The following is a 17,786-nucleotide window of genomic DNA, read 5'->3' on the forward strand; positions in this document are numbered from 1 at the left end:
TTGGAGTGGCTTAAAGAGGGGAGCCAAAACGAGGATGGGACTTTCGCCTGTGGGTTCCAATTGGTTTACAGTGTTGTTAACGTGTTGAATAACTCATTTTTTCTTTAACACGATTAAAAAAAAAAAAAAAAAAAAAAAAAAAAAAAAAAAAAAAACAATAACAAGGGAAATTTTAAAAGCATAAAATTATGATTCACCCCTGTTGCACTCCCCGTGCCTGCCAATACGAATTTACTCGATCCTCGATGGCTCATCACATGTTCCTCGATGAACAGTCACTTGATACCCAACTTCATGGTCACTCGATACGGCTGCAATTGACACGTGTATACTCAATCATATCAACGTCATACTCGATGTTCAATTACTTTATACTCGATTATTTTGAATTCAAAACTCGTTTGAAGGTGTTTGAAGTCCATTATTTTACCACTTCCCACGAGCTCAAACTATTTTTTTTGTTCTTCCGATTGTATATCCTTGGACGACAACACCTCTACACTCGAAACTCCACTATCTCAGCATCAGGTAACATTCTTCTCCTTGTTTATAGTTTAACTCGACTATCATCAGATAACTTTCTTCTCATTTTTTGTATTTTGGCATCATTCACTCAAAACTCAACTGTCTCTATATCATGTTCCTCGATATGTGCTTGCATGTTACTCAATACTCGACCGACACGATTTTCATTTCTATTTTCATATCTTGCATGTTTAGTTGGACTTCGAGTTTGTTTCATTTTAGTTTTCAATTTTTTTTTTATTTCGGACCGTCTGGAGTTTAGGGTTTAAGTTGGATAATTGTTAGCTCTAAAAAAGAGCTAAATTTATAACCTTAACTTCCTATATTTGGGTAATTCTTGGATTTTATTGTCTTATTTTGTAGGAGAATTAACCCTACGGAGCCGACACGTAGATAAGACAAAGAATCGAGCCAAAAGAATGGAAAAATTAGAGTCTAAACGCACTAAATTGAGTTGAGTTGAAAAAGGACGATTTTGCCTTACGCCAGCGTCACAACCTCATCTCAAGCCTAAGTCCAATGCTTATTCGACAGTGAAAGGCTGTAGTTTTACGAACAGGGAGCGTCACAACCCTACTCAGAGCGTCGCGATGCTCCAGAGTTGAGTCACCGCCACTGTTGCAACACCCTCTGACGCTGGAAGACAGAAGCGCAGCGTTGCAACGCTCCCCTAGAGCATCGCAATGCTACGAACATTAACGAAGAATCAAGGGCACGCACAGCGCAATCAAGTGTTGCAATGCTTGACCCTAGCGTTGTGACGCTGCTAGGATATTATAAAGGACCCTCGAGGTCAACCTTGAAGGCAGCCACTATTCATTCGAGAATAAGCACGAATAAAGAGAAAAATGACAATTTTTGTCCAGTTTTTGAGTGATTGAGTCAAATTGTTGAGCACTTATTGGTATAGTTAGCCTTGATTCTTACTTTTTGATCATTGTATTCTTAATATGCCTTTTAGAGGCTATATTATTTTCTTGGGATAGTTTGTATGTCTTAATTCTTGAAGACCAACTAGTTTATTTTATTCAATTGTTATGAACCCTTTAGGGGATTTGTTTTATTTTTAATTGAATTCAATAAATTTTTCTGACAAATTGATTTGTTGAATTTCATGTTTGCAAAATCTTTCTAGCCTACATTGTTGATCGATTAAGTTGCAAATATTAGGGGTGCATGGTTGAGGTATAGACTTTTTCTGGTCAAGTTCATGTGGGTCCTAATATAATCCTTCCCAAATAAATCATGTAATAAGATATGGTTTTTCGGCTTGTTGAATGTCTCGACAATTGAACATTTTCTTAATGCTTTTCACTTTTAACTTGGGCATCGTTAAGAAGGAAAAGTTTTTAACTGAATAAGGCTGATTTAGATTTTTATTAAAAAAAAATGGCTAATTGGGCTATTAGAATTTCTAATAGGTTGAAAAGTTTACATAATTGGAAAAAATAATTAGTACTTAAGGTTAGAAAATAAAAAACATACAAACTAATTCCAAGATTTTCCCTCAATTTGATTCAAAACCTTTTTTTCTGCACTTGCTCTTGTTTCTTTTCTCTATTTATTTAATTTCCCTTATCAAAACTAAAACAATTAAAATCCTTTTTTTGGAATTCATAAATTGTCCTAGATTGATTCAACAGTCTCCCTGTGAATTCGACCCCGATCTTACCGCATTACTACGTTTGTGGTATAAGTTTTAGATCGGTGAAAATATTTTTTTTTTCGATTTTGGCGTTGAGTAACGACATCGATTCCCGAGTCCGAACAATAATGCATGAAGGTGGAAAATTAAACTGAATGCTCGATAATCGACCATTTAGTCACTTATAATGTAGCGAGTAAGGGACACCATGTAGCATGTATCGGGTATCGAGAAATCAAGTATCTTGTATCGTGCATTGAAGAACGTTCATCGTGTATCAAGTATTAACCAATTCTTATTTTTCCCTATTTTTTGTTATTCTGTGCAGTATGGTTAGACAATTCAAGATTCCTCCCCATGATCGTTTCCCAGGCCAAACGACCAGCCTATCTTCTCACATTGGGAAGGCTAACAAGATTGTGAAAGAAAACCTTACTCCCACTCAGCTTGCCCTCTTCAAGAAGATTATATTTAGGCGATTTGTGGACATGGACATTATATTCAACAATCCATTGGTCCATTACATTCTATTGAGGGAGGTTGAAGACCATAGGAAAGATTCAATGACATTCGATTTGAATGGTACAGTTGTAACATTCACCAAAGAAAACTTCCTATTAGTGACGGGATTGTAGCAGTCACCCAATCCAGTAGTTATGAAGAGGGCTAAAGGAACTGAATCTCTACGTAATAGGTACTTGAGGAATGATTTCGCAGGGGATATCCATATTGGTACCTTAGAGACAATGTAAAGGAGATGGAGTTTGATAATGATATGGATGCTATGAAGATGACATTGGTCTACTACACTGAATTGGCTATGATGGGAAGGGAGAAAACGAGGGTTAATGTCGACAATACCTAATTAATTGATGTAGAAGATTTAAATTACTTCAACTCCATGGATTGGGGAAATGTTTTGTGCGAGAGAACCTTACTTGGACTACAAAGAGGATTGAGTGGCAAGTTCGAGAACTACAAAAAAAGGTCCAAGATACCTCGTCAAGTACAACCTACCAGGGTTTCCTCATGCTTTTAAGGTAATATCCATTCATTGGCCATAAGAGATCTAGTAATTTTAGTGTTAATGTCACTCACTACTTATGTTTGTCTTATAATCGTTTATGAATTATGGTAGGTGTGGGCATACGAGATCATTTCAACGGTTGCCGAAAAAGTTGCAACTCGACTCAATGGACATGTCGTACCTCGGTTCTTGAGGTGGAAGTGTACATACTCCCTTACAACCAAATCAATAGTGCGAGACGTGTTTGAGTCCATCGAGGTTAGTGTATTACATCACAATTTACTTGGATTTAAAGTGAATGACACATATAACTAATAAATTGTTCGTTGTTTCATATAGACAAGGATCACACTCACACCATTGATCATGTCCGATAGGGAGAGGTGGTATAAGGACACTAGGGTCGATGAACGACCTGTATACGGGTGCATTGATGCTGAGACGACATCCTCAGAGACACATAGATCATACCATGATGAGGATGCTTGTAGTCACTCCAATGACTACGAGAGTCACAAGTTGTTGGGATTGATGTCCTAATTCTCCCGGAGTCTCGTAGTCTGTAAACTTTATACACATTGTTATTAATAAAATAAGAGTTATTTTATTTGTATTTACTCATATCCAATAAACAAAGATTCGTGGTTATTGTATGCAAACCTAAGCATGTATATGAGATATACAAGTGGATCATGCCTTAATAAATAACCTAAAAGGTCCGTAGTATAAGGATAAAGGAGGGATGCCTTATCCTGGTGACACTACGGATACGACCCGCTTTCTAGAGGTTTGTAAGTGTTGTAAACTACTATAGATGGTCTGATCCTGGCCATTCATGTGGAGAAATGCGAGCGAGGGTGTTCTATAAAAAGAGTTTGTATAAGACCGGACCACGAGATGATTCGTCTCTTTATATAACGTTGTTGATAATTGAGACTTACATCTCACTAAAACGACTATAGGTGACACGACCTTAATCCTGAGTGTTTTGGGAACTTCTGCCTATGAGGGCGGTCATTTGATTAGTATGGGTGAGAATGACCATATTGCCTGAAGGAACTCTTATTCAAGAGTACCTACGAGAGGAAGCGGATCTTTCCAATTCATTGTGACAGAATTACTGCATATACATTCAAACATACTTTCATGATGCAAAAGGGATCAAGAAATCATACCAGATAAAGATTTCTTCTTCACAGCGAGTCTGAAGCCCAACCGTCTACCTCAAACAGTAACCATTTGGACAGAAGGAATCGGAGAAGACAAAACCACTTAGAGCCTTCAGTATTCTTGGAGTGGGAATCCAAAGTGTGGGCTATGTTCGGATTTGGTAGAGGGAAGGAGGAAAAGAGACCGTACACAATGATCAAGCAAGTGGGAGATGCAGTCGTCTATCACATAGACAATATGCTTGATCGTTTAGGTAAAGTGTACGATCGTATAGTAAAAGTAAGCGATCGTCTAAATGATCGTGTAGGAAAAGGTAAACGATCGTCTATACGATCGTGTACGAAAAAGGTGAGCGATCGTCTAAAATAATCGTGTAGGAAAAACTAAGTGATCGTCTATACGATCGTTTAGTAAATACCGGGAGCTAAACGATCGCTTAGTAAAAAAAAAGTAAACGGTCGTTTAAATAATAGCGCGCGACAGTGTAATTGGTATGCGATCGCTTCGTATATGTAAGCGAACATGCAGTCCTATCGTATAGGCACCGATTTTCTAAACGATGACACTATCTTTATCACAATACCTGCACACACTGAGATCAACATACCGTTTGCTATTTATAATACACTCATCCGTTATTTTAAACGAATAGGCGCCTTCCCATTTCCTTTATAACCGTCCAATTAATGTGATCTTATCACATTCATAACTTATAAATTAATATCAAATATTAATTATAATATGTTTTTCCTCTACTAGATACAAATCATATTAAAGTTAATTATATCATATTTAATTAACTCGTTCAATTATATCATATATAATTGAACTCCCTCTTGTCAATTTGAACATTTCAAATTGAACCAAAAACTGACTCTTAACTTATATCCAAGCTACTAAAGGGACCTTATGAACCTATGGCTCGAAACTCCAACGGTACATGAATAGCTGACTAAACTCTTTAGTCACGATATCCATTATCCATTAACTGCCAGATATTCCACTAAAGACCAACAATTGAACTCTTCTTGCCATAGATATATTTCTATGTCTATTAGATATAACCAATCATCAGTACGATGACCCTTCACAGATGCTCGTAATTACAGCAGGCCAATTTACCGTTTTTGCCCCTGTAATTACATCTTTCTCCTTAAGTACCACTGATCCTTCTAATGAACAATACAACATAGTACTACTATATGTGAACACCTCTTAGGCCATGAGAAGGTGCGTGGCGCCACATCGTTCAAGCCCTAGAATCAGCCCTTAAGGGAGCTATCTATCTACTTACCCCTGCCTCGGGGAAGGAGTGAATTCCATCTTGTTTAGTTGAGTTCCCAGCTCCCAAATCAGACGAATCCCCAAAATGGTAGGTTTGAGTCAACGTTCTGGCCACTCGCACCCATGCAAATCAAAGGACCACCCTCAATGGCAGAAGTTCCCAACTCACTCAGGATTGAGGTCATGTTACCTATGGTCATCCTAGTGAAGTGAAGTCTCAGTTATGAACGGTGTTATATAACGAGACGTTAACACTTCGTGGTCAGGTCTTATACAAACTCTTTGTATAGGACGCTCCCACTCACATGTCCCCTACACGAATGATCAGGATCAGATCATCTGTGACAAGTCACAGTACTTGTGACCATTCCACAAAGCGGGCCGCATCCGTAGCGTTACCAGGATAAGGTTTCCCTCTTATATCCATATACTACAGACCATTTTGGTTATCACTCAATACGTGATCTACTTGTATGTCACCACATACATGCTTGAGTCACATACAGATAACCAAGGATTTTATGTTTATTGGTTTTTGGTAAAATCTATATGTGCAAAATCAAGTAGTGAAGTAAATATCATTTATATTATAAATCACAAGTGTTCGTATGAAGTTGTTTACAACTACTGGACACGAGACTTTAGGGCACAAACCCCAACAAAGAGTTTGTATAAGACCAGACCACGAGATGATTCGTCTTTTTATATAACGTCGTTGATAATTGAGACTTACATCTCACTAAAACGACCATAGGTGATATGACCTTAATCCTGAGTGTTTTGGGAACTCCTATCTATGAGGGCGGTCCTTTGATTAATATGGGTGAGAATGGCATATTGCCAACTTAACAAACCTACCTTTTTGGGGATTTTTCTGATTGGGGCGCTGGGAACTCAGTTACACAAGACGAAATTCACTCCTTCCCCGAAGCAAAGGTAAGTATATAGATTGCTCCCTTAAGAGCTGATTCTGGGTCTCATAGTGGCGCCACATCCTTTCTTTGAAATAGAGGACTCAGCATAGTAGGACTATGACATATTGTTCATTAGAGAAATTAGTGGTACTAAGGAGTTAAACGATAAATTGACCCAGTTGCACTTACAAGCGATCTGTGAAGGGTTATCGCACTATTGATTGGTTGATATGGACACAGAAATATATTTGTAGTGAGAAGAGTACAGCTGTCGGTCTTTAGTGGAATGCCCGGCAGTTATCAGATGATGGATCTCGTGACTAAAGAGTTTAATCAGCTATTCATGTACCATTGGAGCTTCAAGCTACAGGTCCATAAGGTCCCCTTGGTACCTCAATGGATTCAAGTTGAGAATCAGTTCTTGGGGTTGATTTGAAGTGTTTAAATTAATAAGAGGAAATTCATTTATATATGATATAATTGGTGTGATGTATGAGATACATCAAGTGGAGGAACTAATGTAAATATGATTTACATTAAGTACCATAAAATAGAAAAAGAACTATGGTTTGTATGTTTCATGAGATGAAATATTAAAACTATAGGTTATAAATATAATATAGTAAGTTGGTTATCATATTTATTTATAATATATTAATTATTTGATAATTAATTTCTTTTTCTCTAATAACCAATTGAGTGGGAGGTTATTGGTGGTTTCATAGTAATCGTGAGATAAAAGGAAAATTGTTTTCCTAAATTTAGAGAGTTGCCTCATTTGGAAAGAACTCATAGATAAGTTATCAAGTGAAAGAGTTTCACTAAGCGATAGCTGACAGAGACTAAACGATCGTGGAGCTTTGACTATACGATAGTTCATCAGTTGGTCGTAGCTAAACAATCAAGTGGCTAAGTCTATACGATAGGCTGTCATTTACTAAACGATCAAGCACATCGTTTATACGATAGACAGCTTCCTATCTTCCGCTTGCTCGATCGTCTACACGATCGTATTCTTCTAGTCTCTTCCTCAAGCCAAGATCATACAGAGCCTACAACTCCTAGATTCTCACACAAGAGAATACCAAGGTAACCATTGTGGTGGTGTCCTCACTCAGTTTGTGGATCGATTGGTTTCGTAGAGGTTATGTTCGTGCTGTTGGTAGCAGTTTGGTCATTGTGTTCAAGAATTTCTATTCTTGGATGCATTGGATTGATCGAAGGATTCGTGAAGATTGTTTCTTCAAAGGTATGCATCCTCTATCCTTTGTATCATCTTAGCATGCTGTAATTTCGTATTGTTAGTTTTCGTTCTTAGATTGTAATTGATCGTGTTCAATTCGAATGGAATTTGGAACGATCCTTCCGCTACTCATGGAAATCCTCGTGTTTGATTTCCTTCACAGGTATCACACCCATGAGCCATAACTCAATGAGCATCAGTCTCACGAGCTCCCTACCGATGAGCATGAGATTCACCCTCTTCAAAATGAGTCTCACGAGCTCCCTACTGACGAGCATGTGCCTCCAACTGAGGAGCAAGGGTCGCCTCGGTTGAATACAACGCATTCTGAGCCCATGAGTGGTATGGGCATTCGCACATCGCTCTGTGACATATATCAGAGAGTAGCTACGATGGAGCGTAAATTGGACGATGTACAGTTAGACTTGAAAGATGTAAAGTCTAACTTGAGTGTCCTTCAAGCCGAAGTACAAACAATCACCAGCCTACTGCAGTCATTGTGTCAGGTACGTAATATCATCTTAAAATTATTATAATATAAATATACATCATGTTGTGTTTGACCTAACATACTTCATAAATTATATAGGGTTTACGCGTGGAGTCCACCAAGACTATTGACCCTATTCCTCCACATTCCACCAAGATCCATGATCCAACCCCTCCAGCAGCCACTAAGTCCCGTGACCCAGAGTTCCAGGACCCCATACCTCCACCCACCACCGAGATCAACACAATGGAGCCTGAGTCATGTAAGTCATGTGACCTCATTCCTCCATCAGCCACCGAGATCTAGAACCCCATTCCTCCACCTTCAATGGAGCCTGTGAATTGTGAAGGGGAATAGAGACAGGCAAATAGGAAGAGGAAGCCAACACAATCGTACACCCCTCTAGTTGATAGGGTAAGGGCGACTAGAAAAAAGTAGAAATATATTCAGCTCGGTGAACGTCCGATTGACATCATCCCCTATGACCCAACACACGCTATTCTAAAGGACTTAATGAATAAGTTTGTGGTCTGGTTGAACAGCATGAACATGGGTCCTCACTGGCTGGGGAATGAAGTCCTATTCAAGATGAATTGCACAATGAAGAAGTTGTTTCAGGAGCTGACACGTGATAGTAATTGGGTTGAGAACGATGTAAGTTACCATCCCTTATTACATTTATATGCTTGATAATTACTATTCTCATTCTTTGACTTAACTTGCAAACTATAGGTTCTCGATTCTTTATTCATGTTTCTCCGACATAAGTTTATTAGTCCGTCGGAGATATGTGCTCATCAGTTCACGACATTGCCACATGGCATATTGGTATGTATTATAGAGGATTTAAATTTTAATGTATAGTTTTGCATTATTAATATACACTTGAACTTATTGTTATCTATTTTGCAGAGCCACTTGAACCTCCAAGGTCCAGGTAGCTTGTTTGAGGCCATACGTGGGAAAACCATGGAAGAAGCTGCTAAAGTATGGAAGAAAGAGCACATGTTCGTCGATTACATGCTCGAATTGGTACCTGAACATCAGCCCAGATGGGTAGATGTCGATTACATCTATAGCCCAGTCAACTATAGGCAGCATTGATTTTTGTTGGTCGTGGACATGAATATCGGACGCATCCTTTTGTATAACTCTCTGCCTAAGTACATCACAGCCAAAGATCTGCTAAAATTCCTTGCACCTCTATGCTTTATGAGCAGATGTCGATTACATCTATAGCCCAGTCAACTACAGGCAGCATTGATTTTTGTTGGTCGTGGACATGAATATCGGACACATCCTTTTGTATAACTCTCTGCCTAAGTACATCACAGCCAAAGATCTGCTAAAATTCCTCGCACCTCTATGCTTTACTCTCCCTTCATTGGCACAATTTTGCGGCCTATATGATGCAGAGCCCGACCTTGCACCCAGTCCTTGGAAGCTGAGCCATATCAATACAGACGCCCTACAGGAGAATACACTGGACTGTGGGATATTCAATCTCAAGTACTTTGAGTACTTAGTGATCGGGTTGAGTATGGAGAAATTACGACAAGATAAGATGCATGATTTCAGGTTGCAGTATGGTATCAAGTTATGGGCAGATCAATTTTTCTATGTAAATTTTCACATTATTTTGACATTATTTATGTGAATTTTGATATTATTTGTAAATTTAACATTATTTTTATTAAGGCTTTCCATGTGAATTTTGACACTATTTGTAAATCTATATCATCTATGTAGTCACCAATTTTTTTAGTATTGTCGAGTATCATGTAACATGCACCGAGTGTATAGTAATCAACCATCTGTATAGTCAATGTTTATCAAGTATTGTCCAGTATCATGTAACGAGTATATCTTAACGGGTATCAAGTATCGAGTGACTGTGTATCGAGTATTTATTAGAACGTCTCCACATTACACCGAGTATATAGTACATGTAAATCAACCATCTATATAATCAATGTTATTGAATTCAAAATAATCGAGCATCGAGTATGACGTTGATATGGTCGAGTATACACATGTCGATTGCAGTCGTATAGATTGACCACGAAGTTGGGTATCGAGTGACCATGCATCAAGGAATGTGTGACGAGCCATCAAGGATCAAGTAAATTCGTATTGGCATGCGTGAAGGGTGCATCTCAGGGGAAAATCAGTAAAATCACATGCTTATGACGTAAACAGAAGGCCACTTTCCATTACTTTCTCTATATGAGGTCATTTTTCATTTGGGCTTCCCAAATTAGGCCATCCGTACAAAAAATCGGTTAACCTCCTGGCTCTTGTTGCAGCTTCATGTGCAACTGAATTGAAGTTTCTTTTGCTATGAACAAAAGAGCACTCATGGAATTCAGAAGAAAGCAACCAAGATATCTGGTTGATCGTTAGCCCTCTTATATGCTTCCATATAATAGAGTGGCATTATCTAGATTGTGTATTGAGGCAGTTCGGTCTGCGACAAACGATACCTTTGTTGTGATATACACTCCCGACACTACACCAGATTGATTTGAGAAGCACGACCAAGACTGGCGTCGAATTCATGCGGAATATATATCCTATTGGCATGCACGTCATGATCGTTGTACACAGGGAGAAGACTTCTTTTCCTGGTACGATTTAATCACGAGGCGATTTATCACATCTAGCGACGCTTACTATTACTGCATGATAAGAGATTTATAATCAGACATTTCCCAAATACATGATATGAATATCATTTAATATTAATTTTTTTATTGTATAGAATAATTTTATCGAAAATGTATAACAATATTAAGTACAACACAATTTACCAGAGTTGGGTCCAATGTGTGACCAAACATTGATTAACGTATAATGTATTATTCAACAAACAAGATGACTCAATGTTGTTGACATTGATCGAAGACGTATTCGTCGTAGACGACAACGGTAATAGGACGAACCTAATTTAGAGACACACGAAGACAACCCCTGTAGGGTAAGCGCCAGAAGGGTCATCTTTAAATTTCATGTAAACTTCTATTTTGAAATTAAAGAATTAATTGTAAACTTTCTTTAGTATCATAAGATTTTTTTAAAAAAAAAATTATTTGTAGAGAGATGTACTACTTAGTCAAGTCAAAATTTTACTTTTAGTATGGGGGCAGAATAATTAAGTTTTCATTGTAGATTAAATATATAATTAAGTTTAGTAATGAATAATTTTATTAGTTAAAAATTTTAAAAACATTAAAATCGATTAAAAAAAAGAAAAAATAAATCGTGAACCCAGTCCACGAGTACGTCTTTAACCACCACCGACTGTGTTGACTTGGTGCTAACTTGATTAAAACCCAATCGTGTATGGGGTACACGATTTCCCTTTCCCAAAAAGTACCATATTTTTGTTAATACTTTCCAGTCCCACCTATTTTTAAAAATTATTTCCCATCTACCCCATTTTTGTCATTAGTTTGAAAAGGCAATATTCTTGAACCTTTTCCATAAAAAAGTGTAAAAAGAATGTTAAATTTCAATTTATGAAAAAATAAATAGACCCAATTTTAATTTAAATTAGCAAAAAGAACCAAGTCAAAACAAAGTGGTAATAATAATTTAAAAAAAAAAAAGGAAAATGCAAAAACTGATAACCAAACCAATAATAAATTGATCCAAATAAAACAAATCTAATGGTTAGACATTGGATCTCTTATTTGTAAAACTACTGGTTTGTTTTGATTCTTGGTTGACCTCAAAACCGACAAAATCGAACCGACCATCACCATTATTCATATGGATCAGATCCAAGGGAGGAGTTGTCCATGACAAAATTTTCAAAGACGGAAGGATCCTAGGTAAAGTCATATTACATCTCTTCTTCTCCATACTTTTCGAATATTCAAAGATGTCGTTTTGGATCCAGCATGCTCTGGTATTTGCATCGGTAGCTTTGGCTCCATGGAATATGGCGTTACAATCAGACCAGATGGCCCAACAACCGATGGCTAATAATCTGATTTCCTCGCTGGAGTAATTGTTCATTATCTTAATCCATCTATCCAGAAAACTATTATTGAAATGTTCAATAGCCAAATAGCATATTGGAAATATAGCGCCAGACATTCTATGGGTACCTCTCGAATAAGCACTGCATTACTGGACTTGAAAATCCATTCTGCTGCTACATCACTGCGGGTGGACGAACGCGATGGTAATCTTAATCATCTCTCCTTCCCGGATATCATTATTGAAGTTTGAACCAGTTAGGAAATTCTGTAAACATTCCAACTCACAATTTTAAATTGCCACACCATCTTCCGGCTACTGTTAAACCATTAAGTTCCCTGACAAATAGAAGATTTAAGCCTAAACTAAAGAGAGTATGATTATCATGTGGCTATTTGATCTGGTTAACTGTTCCTTATAGTGATTGAATATTGGTTAAACATGCTATGTTGACACAGTCATACTTGTTACTGATATGTCCGCCCACAGCCAGCTCTATAGGAACGCTACCATTCATTAACTTGCGGAAATGGACATCCTCTGAAGGTGGAGACTGTTTAGGGGAAGAAAAATGCAATGACAAATTGCAAAGGGAATCTAATAGTCCGCAGCTACGGCAAAGGAACATTTCTGAGCTTTCTGGTAGTTGATACCTTCTATTATTGGTACAAGTAGATAAGTAATAAGATCATCTGTAAATACTGTTTCTGCATGATTCTTTCTTCTTTTTTTTTTTTTGGGTATGTTTGGTTTCTATTCACTGGAGTGTATGTAACGTTTCTTCATGTATTCATTTGAAGATAATCTGAAGAAGAGTTCTTTAAAGAAAGAAGATGCTCTCATCATTGATGATCAGGCAAGTGTTCACTACAGTTCCTATCATTGGCCTTATACGTTTATATATCACTTGTGGCTTCTCCTTCTTCCTTTTTCACGGTTCACATTTTTCAAATTGGAAATTTGCTCTGTGGTACTTGAATGATAAAGACGTGGACAATGGATCATACTATGTTCATCACGCTATTGTAGGTACGAAAGGAACAGTCACGAACACTTTCAACGTTTGGAACTCTAGTTTCCCCCAAGCTCCGATCAGCTCAACTTTCATTTGAAAATGGTGAATTGCTCAATATCTACATTCCTCATTAAATGGGACAGGGGTGTGTGTGTCTAGTTTTATATTCAAAAAGAGTCTACATGGTTCAAGTAAATGATAATGATATACACACAATTCTAGAAGCTAAACTAAAAAATGGTATTCTGAGTCGTATTGGAAGGTGTGGCTGGATCACCTCCTAGGGTGATCTAATCAACAGTCTTTTTTATTAAATAGTTATGAATTTAAAAAGGTATACACACCTTATTTCCATTATAAAATGCTATATTTTTTATTTTCTGCAGCACTTGAAATTATAATGAGAATTGCAAACAAGCGCACCGCAATGCTATCCTCTGATCAAGTCAAGATAGGATTGGAAGAGACATCTTCCTTCAAGCAAGCCAAGGAAGAACTAAAAGATACCAAAGCATGACAATAACTTGTTTCCCTCCGGGTAAATTTTTTTTCTAATTTCCTCAAAGTTCAGTATGACAGCTGGTGGAATGTGATGTCCATAGTTCAAATTAATGGATTTGTTCGATTTTTTATGGGCAATCTCCCTCAGAAGTGCGCAGCGCATAACATATAAACATTGTATTCTTATTCTTCAAAGTTACAGCAGAAATGGATCGACTGAATTTTTGAGTTACTTGTTACGTCTTTAATTATATGTGATATTATTTTATAATCGGATGCATGTATTCTTCATAAAAATGCAAGCAATATTCTGCCAATTTCGCCCTATTAACAAACCACTTGAACAAGTCATCAACCTGTCTATATTAAGTATCCATCTCTGACAACATATGTGCGATATTGCATCTAACTCGCCCACAAAAGGAGAACCAAGAGAAGTGTGTTTTCTTTTTCAAAACATGTCATCATAAACAACTTCATGAAATCAATACATAAAGCACCACCATAACATACAAAAATATGACCATCCAGCTCATGTTCTTCCGGCTGATCATAATGAACAAGACGAGATGGGGGAAAACAAGAGAATTGATACAAGTATAAACTCGAACAGAACCTAATGGTTAGAAAGCTCTCCAACTGTCGGAACTTTTCTTCGGACTCTAGCTCTCTGATGAGACTTTAAATGGGCCAGAGGTACAAAATGGATCTGCATCGTCAAAAGAGAAGGCGCCGTGGCCGAAATCTTTGGAGCTGCCAATGGAGTCAAACCTGACATGCCTCTGAGGCCGAAGTCCATGCTGCTACTAATAGAATCAAATCTTGAAAACTTTTCTTGATTACGGCCAAAATCCTGAGAACTGCTTATTGAAGCGAACCTAGAGAACTTTTCTTGATTATGGCCAAAATCACGTGAGCTGCTTATTGAATCGAACATAGAGAACTTCTCACGTTGTGGTGAAAAACTGCCATCCTGCATGCTGAAAGAATCAAACCTGGAGGAATTGTCAAAGAAGTGTTCTCCCACATCGCTATAGCGAGGGGAAGAGTTTCCGAATCTAGAGAGGGGAGTGGGAGGGACAGAATCCTCAAAAAATGGGCTTTTTCTCTGAAAGAAGCTATCAGAAGATCCTATTTTGACCCTGTTTTGACGGAGCTAGTATCAAAATCACTGGCACCTAAGAAATCTCTGTGCTTTTCAGAGTTTGGCTCCTATGTGATTCAATCAAATAAAAAGAAAGAAATAAGTGTTTAAGGCATGGATGAAATCCTGTACGCAATCAACTTGACAATAGAATTGGAGAGAGCATCATGATTCACGGGCAACTATGATTTCAAATTCAGCAATCACACAATTTCGTGTAGAATTATCAACCCAGAAACTCGGCAGTTTAAAAAGCATTCGCATAATGACTCTTCTCCATGAAATCTAGATCAGTACGTTTCCCATTGTAAATTTCTGAAAGTAAAACCGGTAAATCCCTTCATGACAAGTTGGAGGAAAGTACAAAGAACACTTCGAAAATTGTTTCCTTTGATTTCTCAATGACTGTCTAACCAAGCAAACTATTGATGGAAAGTTCATCCACCTGGATTAACATCTAAAATTCTTCGGCAACAAAATTTTTCGGATGGCTGTCTATTCTAAGATTCCATCATCTCAGAAATTACCACCCAGGGGTCAGGATGCAGAACGGATCCTAATAACAAGTCTAACAGGGCTATAGCTCGGTGCCCTCAGCATCCTGATTTTGGAAGGGGCAGGCCCATGGGCATATATCCCTACCACAATTTACTTCTTAAAATGAAAAGATTGCCACAATTTACTTCTTAAAATAAAATGAACTACTTCTGAGTCATACCATGTGCCACATCATTGATATTACCAAAATGAAATATAAGGGGCATGCATGCAAATTCCCAAAGAACAGATGGGAACATCAAAAGACCAAGAGCATGTTCGTGAATTAATTTTATGATAGCATCTGTTTTTACTTAAACATTCCAGCTTCAATAGGCTTTTTTGCAAATGAAATAAAATTTGCTATTTATCCTTCTTACACGCTTACATAGAATAATTTTTATAAAACGTTGAATGATGTTTTAAGTGTTTGATAACGTTAATTAATGAAATATTTAATATATGACATCAACTGTAAACAAAAACAAAAACACTAGATCCACGGTACTTTCAAAAGCAACAGAAAATAATAATAATGATAATGATAATGATTATACTCTAGAGCTTTTCTTTTTAAAAAATAGTTTCCGACAGTAAACCAATTAGTCCCATTAAAAAGAAAATAATAAACCAAAATAGATCTATACATCTATCAAACCCAGCAAAGCAACATAAAATATCTAATTGTCAGGCTCACCTTGGTATTAACTGGTTTTATTCCCCAAACTGAGTCCACATCGTCATTATTGTCAAAGGTGCCCCAAATGGACTCATAGAAACTTCTGTGCCAGAAATAAACATATAACCATAACATAAAAATGATGAATGTATGAAAGAGCTGCATGAAGGAAAAAGTATAAAAAAATATGAATCCATTATTACCTATATGCCTCCGGACTTTTTTCATAACCAGCATCTGAAAATTCATGAGAAGGGCTTTCTAGAGATGTCTTAGCAGCTGGACTGCCATATGGACTTCTTGCTGACTCATCTTCACTGTGGCTATACACAGATTCACTCTCAAGGCCACGATTATTGGTACTCAAGGAGTTCCCCATTTTGCCATTGGCATCTGACAATGAATCAGGAGTTCAGTTATAATCTAGATCCTTTTCACTGTCTGACATTTTTGGTTTTGAGGCAGTAACACCTTTTGGATCGAGATTGAGATCATTGGAAAATCCTGAAAGGTATATTAATTAACGGATATCAACAAAAGATATAAGGTATTTCCATCAAATTACCAGCCGGAGTATGCTGACAATGAATTGAGACCAAGAAGTGCAATATTATTAATTAACTTGTCAAGAACCACTTTCATACCTTCATCTTCAAATTTATCCCACTTTTCATCCCAAATAGCTGCATCATCTGGAATTCCAGGTTGCCAACCTATCAAATCCATCATGAAAAATTTCATTAATAGAAACCAAGATACATCAAGTCACTTTGAACGTGTGATGGATCATATGATGCCACAAATGATGTTCAGTTGATACAGGAACAAATTACCAAACATTTCCTAGACATTTTTTAAAAATAAAAAATGCAGAGAAGATCCTTGAAAGGAAATGGGATGACTAAAAGAAATCTTTTGAAAGCACATCCTAAGGGAATCTAGACAGAAGAAGCAAAAGTATAAATCTCAGGCTAATGCGAGACTGATACCTACTGGAAGCTCGATTATAGCTGCCGACTTAACATCAAATCGATGTTTCTTACATCATTCAGTTAAAGCCTTTATGAGCTCCTCGATATCAGATCGTATTCGATCAGCTCGGACCTGAAGAAGCAGAAAAGCATCAGTATCAGACAACTGCAAAGAATGGTCATTAGCAAATTGAAGCACGAAACCATCTAGCAAAGTCAGACCTGAAGAATACCATCAGCACTTCCTCCTTGTTCCATTTTAATAATTGCTTGATGCAACTCTGTCTTCCTTTCCTGGAAGAATGAAAAATAATAAGGGAATGTAAGATCACTAATGAGAAAACGAGACTAAAATGCGGCTAAGGACAAAATTTGTTTATTGAAGAATGAGCATTGGTCTTGTGGCGTAAAACTATCATCTTCATCTGCATGCATCTTTTTCTGGTTATCGAGCAATAGAAATTTTTCTAATTTTCTTTTATCAATTAGATGCACATGCACTCAATAAACTCTTCCTAAAAAAAAGATGTATTTAGTAATCTCTGATTTTATGGGGGTTTTTGTGTGTTTAATTAAGCTCGGCTAACATGCCTATAAATGAATAATATTAATTGATTGATTGAATATGTTAAACCTTTGCATTATGTTTGGGGGGGG

General features: G+C 37.2%; 2 protein-coding genes across 14 annotated transcripts in view; one reads left to right on the top strand and one right to left on the bottom strand.

Annotated features, from left to right (window-relative positions):
• The first annotated feature begins 12,205 nt into the window (after nucleotides 1-12,205).
• On the top strand, nucleotides 12,206-13,926 carry LOC120086671. Its single transcript, XM_039043420.1, has 5 exons — nucleotides 12,206-12,487; nucleotides 12,772-12,924; nucleotides 13,083-13,138; nucleotides 13,312-13,399; nucleotides 13,684-13,926. The coding sequence occupies exons 1-5, from the start codon at nucleotides 12,355-12,357 to the stop codon at nucleotides 13,812-13,814; spliced, it is 561 nt and encodes a 186-aa protein (XP_038899348.1). The 5' UTR covers nucleotides 12,206-12,354; the 3' UTR covers nucleotides 13,815-13,926.
• Nucleotides 13,927-15,987: 2,061 nt separating this feature from the next.
• Nucleotides 15,988-17,786, bottom strand: part of LOC120086818 (putative pentatricopeptide repeat-containing protein At5g43820) — a 7,145-nt gene continuing 5,346 nt past the window's right edge. For 12 of the 13 annotated variants that reach the window (XM_039043616.1, XM_039043614.1, XM_039043622.1 and 9 more), the window contains 5 exons: nucleotides 17,352-17,423; nucleotides 17,148-17,262; nucleotides 16,803-16,871; nucleotides 16,362-16,662; nucleotides 15,988-16,258 (listed from right to left, as the gene is read on the bottom strand). The gene's annotated coding sequence lies outside the window, so the exon portion shown is untranslated. The remainder of the gene's footprint in view (nucleotides 16,259-16,361; nucleotides 16,663-16,802; nucleotides 16,872-17,147; nucleotides 17,263-17,351; nucleotides 17,424-17,786) is intronic. The other variant, XM_039043618.1, reaches the window with a different exon arrangement.

This window comes from Benincasa hispida, chromosome 9 (assembly GCF_009727055.1).
Source record: "Benincasa hispida cultivar B227 chromosome 9, ASM972705v1, whole genome shotgun sequence".
Taxonomy (NCBI): Eukaryota; Viridiplantae; Streptophyta; class Magnoliopsida; order Cucurbitales; family Cucurbitaceae; genus Benincasa; species Benincasa hispida.

Bases quoted from the DNA above. Each gene is read 5' to 3' on its own strand.
- LOC120086671 (XM_039043420.1), top strand. From the start codon at position 12,355: ATGTTCAATAGCCAAATAGCATATTGGAAATATAGCGCCAGACATTCT. The intron at 12,488-12,771 runs GTAATCTTAATC...GTCCGCCCACAG, and splicing joins GCGGGTGGACGAACGCGATG to CCAGCTCTATAGGAACGCTA. The intron at 12,925-13,082 runs GTAGTTGATACC...ATTCATTTGAAG, and splicing joins GAACATTTCTGAGCTTTCTG to ATAATCTGAAGAAGAGTTCT.